Genomic DNA, 17767 nt, shown 5'->3' with positions numbered 1-17767 from the left:
TCGATGAATGGTTTGATGGACTTTGCCATCAACCTACAGGGTCACCCGCCGCTATTCTTTGATACCCTGAAACAAAAAAGGCTTCTTTTATTGATCCCTTCACTGAGTGGCCCGACTTGCTTCCAAATTGAGATAATCTGTCTGGTTCCCTTCGTTGAGCTATCATTGTTTAGGTGTTTCGATGCAACTTTTCAGTGTTTATGTTTTGATTCCCTAATCACTGTTTGATCTTTTGTATAATCACGCTGGGAGAACTGCCAATAAAAGAGAATAAGCAGAGAAAAAGATTTGAACTGGAGTCTGCAGTATATGTGGGGATGCTTTGGAAAATGCACACCATCCTACTTTTTTTTTTGCGGGGTTCACACCATGCTACTGTGGCCTACACAAAACAAAGAGCACTTATAGAGAGGAAATGAGAAAAGTCTGGAAACTGCCCATAACACATTTGGAAACGGATGAAAACTTGGAAGTGGCAACGACTCAAAGTACACTTCCGGGATCTCCATCTCAGCATGCACATCGATGTTGATCGCCATGGCGGCCTTGAGTATCTGGCTCGCGCAGTCCCTCCTCTGTTGCAGCTTCCTCCTGGCCTCCTCGAGCAGCCCCTTGGGCGGCACCCGCGGCCACGACAGCCACCATTTATTAAAATCACATGAACTTTTTTATAAAAAATGGGAACAATTTCTTCATTACTAACATTGTATTGAGCTTGCGTTAATTAATTCGGATTGGAGGGAGTACATGGTTTTTAAAATGTACGAGAACCTTTTAAATTTCATGATTTATTTTAAAAAAATATGTGAACAATTTTTACAAATTTCAGGAATACTTTTAAGGTATGAGAAAACTTATCTTAAATTACATGAACACTATGTAAAAGTATGAAACACAGTGTTGATTCCATAAAAAAATCATTGCTTATACTTTTGTCGATTATTATATAAAAATAAATAATCATTTCAATATATTATTTGATTTTCTGCATGCACACAGCGTTGTCTGCTTTCCTTTTTTACAAACGTCGGAGGCGAACTTTATGGACTGGCCTATTATAGCGTTGAACGTGTGAGGCTAGTGATGTACAAGCGCGGCAGCTAAAGGGGCCGGCCCTGGTGAGCGGCGCGGGTGCTACTGACGTCTTGTGGGCCGGATTGGCACCCAAGAATATGATTCGGCCCACACCCGTGCTCGCTCGATCCACAGAAAACGCACCGCTAGGTTTCTCCTCTCACGCGCCCGAGCTCTCACTCCGCCGCCCGCCGCCCGCCGCCGACGCCGGTCTCCGTCGCCTCCCTCTACTCCGAGCTGCTCCCGACTCTGCACCGGCTCTTCTTCCCTGCTTCTCGGTACGTACGCGCTTGCACACACATGTACATATCCCGCTCGCGCGTGCGAGGTGTGTATGATTCCACCGCGCGCGGCACGGCCGGCCCGGCTCCTGCTACTGAATCCGCGTGCTTGTTTGCCGTAGCTCGCGATCGTCGGAATCCCTTGACGCCCCTTGCCTGCCACCTGATAGTGCGGGATTGGTTGGAAATGATTCTTTGTTGGTGGCGGTTGAATTAGCAAGCAGATCACACATTTGCAACATCTACTGCTGCTTGCATTTGCTATAATTTTCACGTTATTTTTTAATCGGACGGCTAATTCAGTAGTATGCAGTACCCGGTCCTTTTTGAGCGCAATTTTTTTCATCTCTGGTAGTCACTAAACAAATGAGCACATATCCAGTTTTAACATTCATTTTGTCACATATCATAGATGAGAATGGGAAATGGGGGAAAGTAATGATGGATCCTATGACCTGTATAGTTTCTCTTGATGTGCGTATCGAAGAAGTACATGTAAATAACTGTCCCACCTGATGTTTGAACTTACTTGGGTATGTTAATTTGATAAACAAGTTCAGTGAGCGCACAAAGAGAAATTTTGAGTGTAAGCGATTGAAAATAGGTGAAGTCATTCAAAACGGACTGTCGGCACAGTTCATGATGCTATTGCTGCTAGTGTCGTACCTTGATGATTAGTTTTTATCGTGACTGCTTTTCTTGGGGGGAAACCTTGTAATGCCTTCACAACCTCTTTTTATCTAACTTGTTGTCAAGTACCAATTACATCTTATTTTTGTTGTAATATTTGTTTTATGATGTTAATAATATCTATGATAAACACAGCAAGAAATTACACAATATAAGTTAAGATTCACATAATTACAGTCCATGGCCTCTTCATCAGAACATAAAATAAACTAAGGGGCAGAATAACTGATACTTACAGTCTATAGACTTCTCTATGCCACAGCTCTTGTGGGTAGAGAAGCTTAAACTGGTTCCTGAAGAAGTCTAGGTTGAAAATAACTGTTCTTAAGTATGTTTTATTCATATGCATTCCCTTCTCGGGGAATAAATGTCTGAAGTATTGGCTCCAACTTCTCTATGTTTTATTCTGAACTTCTATCTCATTACAGTAATTCATAATTTGCTCCAACTTCTTACTTTTATGTTGTGAATATAGGGAGGAAATACTGTGTGAGCCAAGACCTCAAAGATGAACAAGGGGAAGATTTTTAAGTTAGCCAAGGGATTCCGAGGAAGGGCTAAAAACTGCATAAGAATCGCCAGGGAGCGTGTAGAAAAAGCATTGCAATATTCTTACAGGGATCGGCGCAACAAGAAAAGGGACATGCGGTCTCTCTGGATCGAGCGCATCAATGCTGGTACACGACTCCATGGGGTATGTAGTATCTATTAACATACGAGGTTTGACAGGGAAATGAGTTTGTTGCATTCTCATGTTATTTTTTTCCGAAGAAACCAGGCAGAATACGATAACAAAGCAGGGACGGAGCTACCTTGTAAGCAATGGGGTCAATTGACCCCAATGAAATTAGTAAATCCTTCACTAATTTAGTACTAACCATTACTCATTTATAGAAGATGACCCCACTGTCATAAACCTGACCCCATCAATTTTTTTCTAGCTTCGTCCCTGTAACAAAGTATAAGTTATCGGGTTTCTAGTTTTGCTACTGAACGCACACGCACATGTGTTTGATGTATTGTCTGAACTTACTGCCCAGGTGAACTATGGCAACTTCATGCATGGACTGATGAAGGAGAATGTCCAACTCAACAGGAAGGTACTTTCGGAGCTGTCGATGCATGAGCCATACAGCTTCAAGGCCCTCGTTGATGTATCCCGCACTGCATTCCCTGGGAACAGGCCGGCTGCCAAGAAGGAAGGACTAGCAAGCATTCTATAAACAATTCATTCCTCGACAATTCAGTCTACTGTGATGAACTCATGTGATGGGGGTATGTATCACATCACGTTTTAGTCCATGTCATTCGGTCTGTTGGCCTGCTGAACAGAGGGTACATGTACTGTACTTTTGCACTTCTTTCTTCAGATAATGTGCTCTGTTTACCGTCAATAAATCCAGTAAAGCAGAAAGGTTTTAATAAACCATGTAAAAAAAAAGATGTGGTTATTTTGGGCAGAAAGTTTTTCTAGCTTTCATCTGAAGTCATGTAGTAGTCCTTATGAAGACATGCTGAATAGGCTGCACCATCTTGTTATCGAGAACAGGCCATCCTTAATACCCACTGCGTGTTGATTTGTGTTGCACATTCCCTGGCCCTTTTCGCTGGCAGTATTTCATGCATGGCTCTGCAGTTCTGTTTATTCATTTACTCTCCCCCGTTCCTAAATATAAGTCTTTGTAGAGATTCCACTGTGGACTACATACGGAGCAAAATGACTGAATCTACACTCTAAAATGCATCCACATACATCTGCATGTCGTCCATAGCGAATTCTCTACAAAGACTTATATTTAGGAATGGAGGGAGTACATCCTTTTGCATGCCTGCCTTTGTAACCCTGCTGTTTTGAAGTTCTCCCTTCTCCTGATGGGCGCTGTATCAGCAGCCAGATTATTGATCAAACTGCTGTTATCATGATAATGGTGTGGCTGGGAGCGATCTTCTCCAGGCATCGTTTGCTGGTATGGCTGATTTGAAAACAAGTTACTCCCTCCGTCCCATAATATAAGAACGTTTTTGACACTAGTGTAGTGTCAAAAATGTTCTTATATTATGGGACGGAGGGCACTAGTGTCAAAAATGTTCTTATATTATGGGACGGAGGGAGTAGTAAATAGTACTCCCTCTGTAAAGAAATATAAGAGTGTTTAGATCACTAATGTAGTGATCTAAACACTCTTATATTTCTTTACGGAGGGAGTACTACCAAAAGATGCAGGCAGAAAATAGTTGGAAAGAAATTGTACTGAAGTCTAAAACAAGTTGTACTGGCAGAAAATGCTCAGATAGTTCCAAGTTCACTCACACTTGAGACTTAACCCACACGAGGGTTCAACAATTGTACTGGAGTCTCAACAGGTCCATACACACATACAGTCTCAACAGGTTCATACACACATAAAGGTAGTACATCACAACAAACTTCAGCACACATCGCCGTCCCAAATTCACACACGGCTGCCGTCAGTTGTCGACCTGAGCCACTCCGTCGGTGACCGGGATGCCGGCGCCAGTGCCGTCGTTGTTCACCGCCCGCTTCTTCTCCTCGGCGATACGGGCTCTGCGCCAGTGGTCCCTTGTGTAGATGTGATTGATCATGCCGCGCTTGTCACAGCCGTGCACGGCACACAGGCCGCACGAGAGGCTGTCGTCCGCCTGGCGCAGCGTGACGAACAGCTTGCCCTCCGCCTTGATGTAATACTTCTCGCCGGTCACGGCGGAGCCTCCGTCGATCTCCACGGCTCCCTCTTCATCCGCATCAGCTTTCTCTTGTTCAGCTTTGGCAGCACCTTCGTCTACTTCCATGGGCGCCACGGAGGAGACACGGGCGCAGACCTGGGCGGCGACATCCAATTGAGGCGCTGCCGATGACACTACCACCTCCATCTCTCCCGCTGCTGGTTTCTTCACGGAGTCATCGCTGCCGTTAACAACGATGGAGGCGGCTTCCTTGGATGAGCTGCCAATCATGGCGGCGGCGGCGGCCTTCTTCACCCCCTGTCCTGCTGATGACACAGCCACCTCCATCTCTCCCGCTGCTGGTTTCTTCACGGAGTCATCGCTGCCGTTAACAACGATGGAGGCGGCTTCCTTGGATGAGCTGCCGATCGTGCCGCCTGCTGCGGCGGCCTTCTTCACCCCCTGTCCTGCCGATGACACAGCCACGTCTATCTCTCCCACTGCTGGTTTCTTCAATGAGTCATCGCTGCCAATGACGACGATGGAGGCGGTTTCCTTGGATGGGCTGCCGATCGTGGCGGCGGCGGCGGCGGCCTTCTTCACCCCCTGTCCTGCCGATGACACAGCTACCTCCATCTCTCCCGCTGCTGGTTTCTTCAATGAGTCATCGCTGCCATTAACGATGATGGAGGCGGTTTCCTTGGAAGGGCTGCCAATCGTGGGGGCGGCAGCGGCAGCCTTCTTCACCCCCTGTCCTGCCGATGACACAGCTACCTCCATCTCTCCCGCTGCTGGTTTCTTCACCGAGTCATCACTGCCATTGACGACGATGGAGGCGGCTTCCTTGGATGGGCTGCCGATCGTGGCGGCGGCGGCGGCAGCCTTCTTCACCTCCTGTCCTGCACTGGCGTCAGTGGCGGCCTTCAGTTTGTTGGTGTGCTTCTGGCCGGACAGGTGAGTCCGCATGACGCACTCCGATGGGGCCTTGACGTCGCGGAGCTCGCACAGCAGGATGCCGCCGTCCAGCCGGCGCACGCCGTTGGCCTCCATGGGCACAGTTTCTGACCCAGACCCGTTGCCACATGCACCTACACCAACTGCAGCCACCTTCGCCTTGTTGGTGTGCTTCCTTCCGGACAGGTGAGACTCCATGTCGCACTCTGACGCCACCTTCACGTTGCAGAGCTCGCACAGCAGGGAGCCACCGTCCACCCGGCCCACGCCATTGGCCTCCATGGGCACCATTTCTGATCCTGGCCCATCGCCATCAGCAGCGACGGCTTCGCATTGCTTCTGCTTGGCCTGCTTGGAGATGTGCTTGCTCCCCTGGAGGTGGCACATCATGGTGACGCGGTCGGGGGCCTGCTGGTCACACACCTCGCAGAGGATGGAGCCGTTCAGCTGCACCACCTCGCACAATGTCCCGGAGCCGGTCACCATCTCGAACTTCCACGGCGTGTAGCCGCCTTCCACCTCTGCCTCTTCCCACGCTTCCCCAGGCGCAAGCGAGGCCGCCATCTTCATGTGAGCCTTCCCTTTGAGGTGATCCTGCTTCTGATTCTTTCTGCTTGGCCCTGCTGAAAGGGTGGATGCGGCTGGGACAACGTCGGAGTTCTTCCGCTTGGCCGGTAGCATGGCTGCTGATGCATTTGGTTTTGAGCAGACCTGCATGAAAAAACACAAACTCCACTAAGCAGACACTCATTTAGGTGTATTCAGACCCGAGGAAGAACAAAAATCCCACTTCAAAACAAAAATGGTGTATTCAGACATATGCCACTAATGTTTTCATAGCTTTGTGCTAGTGCCATCTCAGTCCCTTTTCTATCACTCTCTCCTTCTCTGACCATGTGATGTTTCATTTTTGCTGTCTTTTCAAGCCGTTCAAATCGATCAACCTTGCCTGGTTTTTCCTGACCACGTCTTGAGAAATGACAAGATGTCAAAATATAGTGTCGAATGAAACCAAACAAGGTTGATCGATTTGAACCGTTTGAAGGGACGGTGCAAAACCAGAACATCATATGGCCAGGGAAGGAGAGATTGACAGGAAAGGGACTGAGATGACACTAGCACCAAACTTGGAAAGACACTGGTGGCACATCCCTCGCTGCAACATTGATAGTGGAATTTCCTGAAATACCAAGTTTTTGAAGTGGCATTGACGATGAATCTATGTTTTTGAACTTAAACCAAGACAAGAATTATGGAATGAAGGGAGTACATCTGAACCTTATACACCCTAAAAATATGCGCATAAGTTTCAGAAAAATATGACATAAATCACGCAATTAGGGATGGATACAAGTATGCGTGTGCAAACTTAAAACTTAAATGACTGTATGAGGCCTAGAATCTATCCCTAATTTTCAAATGAATCTAGGCCCTAGATAAACAAGGAACAATGTAAGTTACAGGTCATATTTAAGTTTTTAATTTTCGATGCATATACTTGTACCCATCCTCTATGAGCATGATTCATTTGGTATTTTATCAAACTTCTACAATATTTTTTAGCCGTATAAGGCTATAGGGTTCATATGTCCCTAGGTTTAGAAAATCCCTTCTCGCAAGCTCCCGTGCTTCTCACGCCTCTTAATGTTCAAAGATAATGGAAGAATGCAAACACTTTACTAGACTAGAAATTAGCACCAAAGACATTTGTAAGAACATTTAAAATTGGTTTCTCCGCAATCATGCTTAAATAGCCTTTGAAACCTCTTTATATATGTTCCAGAAATCGTGGTACACTTTGGCCTTGTATTATTACTGGATTTGCAGTTTGGGCCCTTTTGTATAAAAAAGAAAGAGCACTATACACTAATAGCATCAGAATAATACCTACTTTCAAGCATATAAGACCCTCTCCAACTTTGAGCCCAACTTAAACAATAAGTTTGACTAATAAAATGTCAGCTATATGCCACAAAAACTATAGCATTTGTAACTTCTTTCAGATACATAATCAGTGATATATTTTTTTGTGGCATACAACTCAGATTTTATTAGTCAAATTTATAGTCGAAGTTAGACTCAAAATTTGAGGGGGTGTTACATATTTGTAAGGAGGCAGTATTGTGATCAATAAATGAGTTGGAAAGCAAACCGATTCAAGCAGCTTCCTATGAAATTATGAATATTATAGTTAACCATGCTACTGTAAAACACATATGTTGTTTTGTTGAATTTGGGTAGTGTTGGCAAAGTCCAAACCATATTCCTTACCCCATTCTCCTTAGGATATGGCTGCGCGAGCATGGCAGTCTTCCTCATATGAATTTTCCCTTTGAGGTGATCTTGCATGTTCTTTTGACTGCTTGCTGTGATGCCGCAGACCATGCAGTTCAAACCCAAGTTGTTGCAACTTTTTTCAGCGAGAGCCATCGAAGTGACAACTACACCAGGGTTTTTCCCCTTGGCCGGTAAGGCTGGCGACCCATTTACCTTCAAGCTGAACTGCATCAAACACAAAACCGGTCAATTCTGTGACACATATAAGAAATATCTTATGTCTCTCTGTAGATATAGAATTGTCGTATGTATTCATAGTGAAATCAGAAGCAGTTGAGAGCTGTTTATGTTCCTCAAAATGTGTGATTTAATGGTGTTACAAGTTAAACCTAACTGCATCAAACACAAAACCGGTCAATTCTTTGACACATATAAGAAATAACACAAAACCGGTCAATTCTTTGACACATATAAGAAATAATCTTATGTCTCTCTGTAGATATAGAATTGTTGTATGTATTCATGGTGAAATCGTCAAGAGACCTATTTATATTCCTCAAAATGTGTGATTTACTGGTATTTCAAGTTACACCTAACCAAGCCACTCTAGCTAGCTGGGCTGTAAAATGTAGGTAATCCAAAAATACTAGTGAATTCAACAACATTACTACTAGGGTATCAAGGTGTCAACAAAAAAGAATTGCAGTGGTCTGGACTATGGACTCAAGCCCAGACAAAATACGTGTTCATGTATTCTTTTTTCTAGGACACGCACAAGCATGCATATCTTTCATTCATAGGAAAACAAACATGAATTCATATATAGTTACGAAAATGTAAGGCTAGTGCAAATGGAAACCCAATTCAAGTGGGTTTGATTTGGAAATACTATGATGCTTTTAACATCATATGTATAGCACACTTGACCGTTATTCTATCTATTTTTTTCACCTAAAGAGCATGTTAGTTCGACCAATCAGATATATGGATATCGCAATGAAACATATATTTTACATTATTCTTAATTCCAGTCCGGATACGCGACTAGATAAAACTGAAATGTGTATATATATGATGTATTTTATTACCACATCCTCCTCTGGGTGAGGCTGCGCAGGTTTACCGGCCTTCCTCACGTGGCTCTTCCCTCTGAGGTGCTCTTGCAGGGCAACCTCACTGGTTGCCGTGATGTTGCACACCGTGCAAGTCAGAGCAGGCTTCTGCTTCTTGCTGCCTGTGGCCGCCGAAACAACGGATGCAGCAGCGGCATGAGGGGTTTTCCGCTTGGCTGCCATGGCCGCAGACACGTCTACTTTGGATCCAACCTGCACACACTGAACAACACGCATATTCCAATAGTAAGTGATAAAAAAGATCCGCGTGGTGAAATCCTCAAGAGGACAGCATGCAGAGCAGCAGACCTGGTGATCGATCGGCGCCGTCTTCAGCGATGGCACCGCCGGCGCTGCCCTAGTTTCCGACCCGCCGGCCAACTGCGCGAGCAAACTGGTGCGCTCTTCCATGAGCTCACGCCGGACCTCGAACTCGAGCGCCATCGCCTCCGCCTCCTCGTGCAGGATCCGCTCCCTTATCCTCTCCTTTGCCGCCCGGCGCCGCAGGTCGTCCGGATCCGATGCCGGCGGCGGTGAGCTCTCCCCATGGTACCCCGCACCGTCGCCGCCGACGAGACCGTCATTCACGCGCGTGGCTTCACCAAAGGGAATAAGATCAGCGGGAGAGAGGCATCAAGAGCCAAGAGCCGCCCATCATCAGCGAGGAGAGATCACCTGCTGTCTCGGAGTTGGCCGACGTAGCCGCGGCCCCCGTCGACGGACAGCGCTCCTCGCCGGCGCGGAAGTGGAACTCCATGGCGCGGCCTCGTTATATGGGGTTTGGGGGGGTTTTGCTGGATCAGAAGGCCTTCGGTCGGTCCTGCGCGAGAGAAACGTGAGTCCTTTACTCTTCAAATTTGGATTAATGGCCTACTCCCTCTATAAACTAATCTTCTATCTTCTATATCTAAATAGCTAGCCCCCACTAATTATTTTTCTCAACATGCAAGCATGCCACATCATCCCATAGCATGCATGAGAAAAGACTCACCTTCACTATCATATGTCTCCCAACATGCAAGCATGTCACTTCATCATTAAACATGCATGAAAAAAAGACTCATCTCAACATGTAAACATCCAAGAGATTTTTCATTCTACTATGCTATTTATAGTTAATAAAAAAATACAATTATATAGTAATCAGACATAATAAATTATATGTATTTTCAGTTTTAGCTTTTTATATTATTACTTCAGTTATTCATTATTCATACAACGAATCATATTAAAATATGTTGCAAAATATTCCCGCAACAACGTGCGGGGCATCATCTAGTATAAGAATGTTTAGATCACTATTTTAGTGATCTAAACGCTCTTATATTAGTTTATGGAGGGAGTACCTGAAAGAACAAATAGATGTAGTAAAAAAAAGCTACCATGGCTATTTCAAAATAACTGAATATGAAAGAAAAGAAAAACAAATCAACATATATGCCTTTTCGATGAGGCAAGTACATTGATGACGCCTCTGACCAAACACCTAAAAATATAAGGTGTGTGCATTCAGTCTGACATTTGTTGACGACTCTTCAATTTTCTATAACAGAAAGCGGGTACTTACATCCAAACCCATGCATAAAAAGGTTAACAGAAAGCAAGCTGAAGGCTTGTTTACCTCAAAATCATCTCCTACATAGCTTCATATGTTGGGCATCATCCCCGCGTTCTTAAATATTTAAATATGTGAATTAAGCTCAGTTGGTTTGAGCACACAATTATAATATGATACTCTCTCGTAAGGAAATATAAGAGCATTTGAATCACTATTTTAGTGACCTAAATGCTATTTCCGTATGGAGAAAGTACAACGCATAGCAAGATAGAATAAAAAATGTCAAAAAGGGCAGAACAAACTTGCAGAGAGGCTACCGACGTAACAATAGTGATTCCTTTTTACCAAAAGAAAAAGCAGAAGCTGCGCCTTGTTCCATGAAAAGTAGGGCTCATAAGGGGCTAGGGACCCGATTCATACCTACGGCGTGCTAGCCTCAACTGGAGCAGTGGCTACCTCGACATTCGTCCCTTTGGAGCTGCAGCATACACACACTGACCTATATGTCGAGCTGCAGAAAAAATAAGGATCAGAACACACACACGCAGGGAGAGAGAGAGAGAGAGAGAGAGAGAGAGAGAGAGAGGAAATGGGGGAAGTGGAGAGGAGAGGGCGCTCACCTTTGCCTTCGCACGACGGATCCCGCTCACCTGAGGCGAGGTGGGCGTCGCAGATACAAATCTAGACTGATTGGCGGCGGCGGCAGTAGAGATCTAGGGTTCGAGGGAGGGGGGATTGAGAAAAGAGGGCACACGAGTGAGGGAGGAGGAGGCGGCTAGGTTCTCTTCACGGGAGCCGCCACCATTTTATATCCCGCTCGGTGAAATGACCCAAATGCCTTGGTGGGGGTATGGATATTACAATTTGTTGCAATTGAAATTTTATCCGAGGGCTAAGGTCGACCGGGTAAATATCAAACGGCTCACATTGATCTGGCCTGAGATCTAACGCCATGTATCACGAGGAGATTCCGATAGGACTGCCCAAATTGCCTAAGCTCTGAGAGAGCTCAGTTTTAGACACGAATCTAACTATGGGATATGTGAAAACAATATTTCTCAAAGAGGTGGGATAAGCAGAACACGTATAATAGTAATGATTCAGTACAAGGCACACACACACAACTAAATGATAGTAATGCTTCTGTATGTTCCACATTTAGCAGGTTAAAATCATAGTACAACTACTTAACACATGCCAATTCTACAAAAGGCTCAAGCAGGAGTCGTTGGTGTACATGCAGATGATCCCCAACGTCAACCAGTACATAGATCCTTTTAACCACAGCCAAGTCAACGCTGGGTACCTATGAAAAAAAAACATTGTCATTTACATGTGGTATTATTCTACTTGAGCTTGTCTTCTTAGCATGTATAGTTTTTCTCTCTAAACGATAGCCTGGTTTGGCTTGTGCGAGGCCTTCAGTAAGCATCCCCTAGAAAGCAACAGGAGTAAAGGTGCAGAGATGCCAAATAAATCGGGGTATGCTGCATCTCTACTACGAAAAATAGCACGAGATCATTAAGGCACATAGAAGTGTGTGATGTGTTTATACAAAAACAGATACTACATTGTAGAAATATAGCATCTCAAAAAAGAAGTGAACAGTGAATACCTCAAAAGTACAGCGAATGTATACCTATTGTCAGTTCATTTACTCAGCAAAATATACTTCTCAACATTTGAAGTTCTAAATGGAACAAAGGCTTGAGAAAAGACTAATAACACACGTGAGGAGGAACACAAAGGATAGAAGGAAGCGGCCAAAGTATACCTTAAATCAAGTATAGTTGAATTCAGTTTCTCAGTCATTCCTTCATACCTCCTCATTTGTAGTTATCTGAGGCAAAGAACAGAGAATAATCATTCGCACAAAGTACTTCACAACATGAACAATCTCATTCAGTTTCTCGGCCAATCCTTCATACCTCTTCATTTGTAGTTATCCGAGGCAAAGAACAGAGAATAATCATTCACACAAAGTACATCACAACATAAACAATCTCAGCATAAAACTACCGATTGGAAAATTCTTATTCTAGCTCATAAGGAAATGATTTAGTGAAGCATGCACGTGAACCCAGGACTCTGTAGAAGCATATAAATAGAAAAGGTACAAAGAATGACATACATTCAGCTTAGCCACAACATGGAGCAACAATAATATGAATTATCATAGCTATTCTCTTTCACTTTAAAGATGCATGAAGAATGATTCATGTAAAGCACAAGCATGACTCAACATTAGAACAAAAGGAGGAATGAAATGTTTGATTAATGATTATCATAGCTATTTTCGTTCACTGTAAAGGTACAAAGAATGACTCAACATTAGAAATAAATTACATTACATTAGTTGATTAATGATTATCTGTAGCTAAATCTCAATTTAAATACAACCAAGATGAACAAAAATATCTCACCTCGCCTTTGGTGAAAACACTCTTCTCTAATTACTCATTCTGTGACACGGTGATCTGCTTGACATATCGCAAGTTGATCTGCAACCACATAAGCAAGCATCTGCATCACAACAAAAGAGGAATGAAATGTTTGACCTTTCATATGGTACTACCGATCCTAGAGCAACACTAAATAAGAGACTAGTAACACACATCACTCTTCGAGCAGAAAGCAACTCTTCTTCAGATTGTTGACAATATTCGTTATTCATAATAATGAAGTATGACTCCAAATATGAGAGGTCACCCCGATAATGCTAAGGATAGAAAGGTTTCTGTAGTTACCATTAATGTAATCAACAAGCACCAACTATTGCTTGATGCATATATAAACAATAAGAATGTTGTCTACCTAAATTCTTCCTACATAAATTTCCTTTACCAGCAAGGAGGAACTGTTATCTTGCGCATATACAAACAATAAGCAGATGGAAACTATCAATAAAATCACACTTAGATCCACACACTCGATTACCTGAAGTGTTTATATATGAGTTATGCTTGTGCTAATGGAGAATAAACGAGTTGTAACTAAAACTACTTAGTCCATTGGCATGGGTGGCAAGTAGAGACAGCCGAGCAAGCATTTGGGCAAGCACCATAGTCGACTAAGCAAGGTATACGCTATAAAAGCACATATATGCTAATGTTCTTTCATGGTCATAATCTGTAAGCACAAACCCATGTATATGTTATAAAAGCATAGCCACTTGGATAGCGACCTGATCATAAAAAGAACTCAACCCCTTACATGCGCAACCCCCAAAAAAGGTACTCCACTAATGTACTGAGCTAAACGTTGTTATATTTGTTTACAGAGGGAGTACTCAACAACATAACATGGGAGTATATTAGCTGCCATACTGGGATCATATTAGAACCATACGAAGGAAAAATTAAAATCTTTATTACGGAAAGCAAAGTATTTATGAAATCTCTTATAGAAATCTAAGATTTTAAATATAATGAATTATAATGTGTGGTTGTACGTGCAACAATATCTCTCTCAGGTTACAACTATCAAATACTATTGGGTTTCATATGAATGCTTGTTCACATTTAGAAGGTAGTAATAAAAGAAAATACATTCTGGTTTGGGCCACATCATTGTGAAATAGGCCATGGAACACAGAGGGGGCTCTTGCATGGGTGGGTGATACTCTCTTACATGAGCTCGTGCAATTGGTTCTCGTCGGTCGTCACACCTTCCGATCTTGTGCCCACGGAGGCAACCTATGCCTCAAACTACAACGCCATGGTGTCCACGGACTCGACACCAGCAGAGAGTCATACTCATCATTAATTTCACATTGCCAAATGCACAAAAAAGTTGGTTGACTACTACAAAGCTGAAAATTATATAACAAAACATAAAAATGCACCAAAATGTCTTGATGAACAGAAGGTCAAACATACACCTCCATTAAACAATAACTACATGAAAATATTAAACATATACCTCCATTTTGTTTAGAGCGAATTGTAGATATGGGGTTTTCTCCTCCAAAGGATCCTCAACACTTATTTTTAGAGGATGAGAAAAACTCTTATATCAATGCTCAAGCTTCTAATGTGCCTTTTGATCCCCAACACTTTTTGATGCTCATGCTCATTTCCATTTCTTGATGCTAATGATTTGTGGACAAAGCTTCAAGATAAATATGGCGTGTCCAAGATTTGTGGGGATGATTGCTCTCCCTCCACCTCTGGTCGTGTAGTGTTCTCAACTTCTTCTACTTCACCTACATGTGGATTGCCACAAGGTAATGAGATGGTGAGTAGTGTTGGTCATTGCAATGAGTTTAGTGGGATTATTGTTGATTATCCTTCATCACTATCTTATTGTAATGCTTCATCTTTGGACTTTAACACTTCGAGCACCCGAGATGTTCCACATGCTTGTGTTGATAGTCCTTGCATATCATGTAGAAATTTCTTGACTAAATTTCATGATGATATGCTTGCTATGTCTTGTTGCCATGATAAAAATGCATATATTTCCTCTAGTTGTTGTGCTAACAATGTAGAGGAACCCAACGCTCTATGGTACAAGATATGGTCTTGAATGGCGCCTCACGGGATTCTACATCATAATCCCTTGCCTTCCACTTTTGCCTTATGGCTAAGGTTTCAAAGGTATCTCCTACTTTGAAACTCAATTTATCTTGTGATGATGATGTTGAAGGTAATAAGCATGATGATAATGATGAAGAGTATGATAATGTTTCTTCTTTAAAGATTAAGGGTGAAATTATTTACCAAGCTCTTCATAAGAATAAAATTGCTCGTTCTAACTTCATGGAAATTTTGTCTATTGCTATTGAGAGCAAGAAATACATTGAGGAGTTGGATTATCATCTCGAGGAGCATGATGACACCATTGAGAAAATGGAAGGTCATGAGCTTGATTACACAAAGGAGATCGCAGATCTATATCAAACTCTTGAACTTGAACAAACCACCAAGGAATCTCTTGATGACATTTTTGCTCTAGAATTATCTTAAGTGAAGGAATCCCGTGATAGAGCCCTTGAGGTGGCTAATGATTTCAAAACTAAAAATGACAAGGTTTAAGTCTCACATGCTAAACTTCTTGAGGACTTTGAGCACCTCGAAAATGGCTCAAGGGTCATTAAGAGTGAGCTCGAAATCAACAGGTCTCATGCTCAACTTAAAGCTTTATATTTAAAGAGCTTGCCAAGGTGCCTTTTTTATCTTGATATTCATGATGATGCTTGTGCTACTAACTCTATTTCTTGTGAAGCATCCATATTGAAGGAGAATGTTGAGCTACGGGCTCAACTTGAGTTGCTATCTCGAAAGTATGGGGAGTTGGAAGAAAGTCATGAAAAGCTCTCAAGCTCTCATGGTGATCTTATAATCTCCTATAATGTGCTAAAGTTAGTTCATGAGGCTAGTACTGCGAGGGTAACATCTAGTGAGCCTCATGTGGACATAAGCACTACTTCTACTATAAATGTTATCTTGCCTTTTGCTAGTCCTAGTAATTCATCTACTCATAACATTGGTACATCTTATGATGAATTAATTTCTTTGCCTTGTTGCTCTAACAATGAAGCTTATGGTTCCTCTAGTTCTTGTGCTGATACTAACCATGCAGAGGAAATCAAAGAGCTCAAGGCCCAAGTCACTTCTTTGAAGAAAGACTTGGAAAAGAGTCATGAAGGGAAGTCCACACTCAACAATATCTTGAGTGTGCAAAAATATCCCAATGGCAAGGGTGAACTTGGATTCAACTCAAATAATAAGAAGTCCTAGATCAACAAGAAGGACCAAGAACAAGTCAAGAATTCGACCAATATTGTTTGCTTCAAGTGCAAGATTGAAGGGCATCATGTTAGATCTTGCCCATTGAAGAAGAAACCTCATAGTGACAAGCAACAAGGGAAGAGGCCTCAAGTTCAAAGTCAAGTTGAAGAAAGGCCACTTCCCAAGAAGACTCAAGTTAATGATCTTCAAGTTGAGAAATCAATTAAGAAGAAACAAATTTGGAACATACACCATAATCTCCCACAGGCAAAAGGTAAGCAAACAGTCACTTGCATTTTCTTATATTTGCAATGTTTACACCTGGCTAATGGGGAATTACTTTTATGAATACATAGGGTCTTCTTAAGGCAATAAATGAGGTGTTCCCTGACTCTCCTCAGATATAATGTCTTAGGCACATCTATGCAAACTTTTAATCTGCTGGTTTTAGATCCGAAGAATTAAAGAAGTGCGTGGACAAGGCAAGGTATTCCTACACTAAACATGGCCATGAAATGGGCATGGCAGAGCTGAAAGCAGAGTGTGAGGAAGCCTGGGTGTGGCTAAACAAAATTCGTGTTTCTGGTTGGGCTAGGTTTGCTATGAATCATGATTGCAAGACCGATCTGGTTGTGAACAACCTTAGTGAAGTATTCAACAAAATTATACTGTCGTTGATTGTATGTTCCAATAGCCATGTTTGTAAGTTCCAATGCCATCTTATTTTGTTGTAATATTTATTTTTATGATGTTCGTAACATCTATGATAAACAAGCAAGAAATTACACAATATATAAATACAAAATCACACAATTACAGTCCATGGATTTTTCTTTAGAAAATAAGCTACGGGACAGAAGAACTGACAACACGGTTTCTCAGGGCTTCTCTGTGCCACATCTCCTGTAGGTAGAGAAGCTTAAACTGGTTCGTGGAGAAGTCTAGGCCGAAAATAACTGTCTTTAAGTACGTTTTATTCATATGCATCTCCTACTCGGGAATAAACAATGTCTTAAGTATTTGCGTGTACTCTGAACTTCTATCTCATTGCAGTAATTCATAATTTGCTCCATTTTCTTGGATGTTATGAATATAGGGATGAAATATTGTGTGAGTCAAGAGCTCAAAGATGAACAAGGGGGAGATTTTTAAGCTAGCTAAGGGATTCAGAGGAAGGGCAAAAAACTGCATAAGAATTGAAACCTTGCAATGAATTCATGTGATGGGTATATCATCAACTAGTATGTTATTCTATCTTTTAGCCTGTTGAACAGAGGTTACATGAATTACCTGTTGCACCTTTTTCTTGGATAATGTGCCCTGTTTACCCTCAATATAAAGCTTTAAGTTTTAAAAGATCTGGTCATTTCAGGCAGAAAGTTATTCATGCTTCATCAGAAGTCA

At 42.5% G+C, this 17767-nt stretch overlaps 2 protein-coding genes across 2 annotated transcripts; one reads left to right on the top strand and one right to left on the bottom strand.

Annotated features, from left to right (window-relative positions):
• The first annotated feature begins 1189 nt into the window (after positions 1 to 1189).
• LOC125525741 (50S ribosomal protein L20-like) lies at positions 1190 to 3633 on the top strand. Its single transcript, XM_048690751.1, has 3 exons — positions 1190 to 1352; positions 2521 to 2739; positions 3086 to 3633. Exons 2-3 carry the CDS (start codon positions 2554 to 2556, stop codon positions 3266 to 3268), a joined length of 369 nt encoding a protein of 122 aa, XP_048546708.1. The 5' UTR covers positions 1190 to 1352; positions 2521 to 2553; the 3' UTR covers positions 3269 to 3633.
• Positions 3634 to 4255: 622 nt separating this feature from the next.
• Positions 4256 to 11661, bottom strand: LOC125525734. The gene is made up of 7 exons (XM_048690742.1): positions 11252 to 11661; positions 11052 to 11142; positions 9749 to 9893; positions 9383 to 9669; positions 9050 to 9295; positions 7956 to 8186; positions 4256 to 6395 (listed from the first exon to the last, which is right to left on the bottom strand). The coding sequence occupies exons 3-7, from the start codon at positions 9828 to 9830 to the stop codon at positions 4515 to 4517; spliced, it is 2727 nt and encodes a 908-aa protein (XP_048546699.1). The 5' UTR covers positions 9831 to 9893; positions 11052 to 11142; positions 11252 to 11661; the 3' UTR covers positions 4256 to 4514.
• Between the last annotated feature and the right edge of the window lie 6106 nt (positions 11662 to 17767).

The sequence above is a fragment of the Triticum urartu genome, chromosome 1 (assembly GCF_003073215.2).
Source record: "Triticum urartu cultivar G1812 chromosome 1, Tu2.1, whole genome shotgun sequence".
Classification (NCBI taxonomy): Eukaryota; Viridiplantae; Streptophyta; class Magnoliopsida; order Poales; family Poaceae; genus Triticum; species Triticum urartu.
Note: the sequence above shows the minus strand (reverse complement) of the source record. Positions and strands in the feature narration are given on the sequence as shown.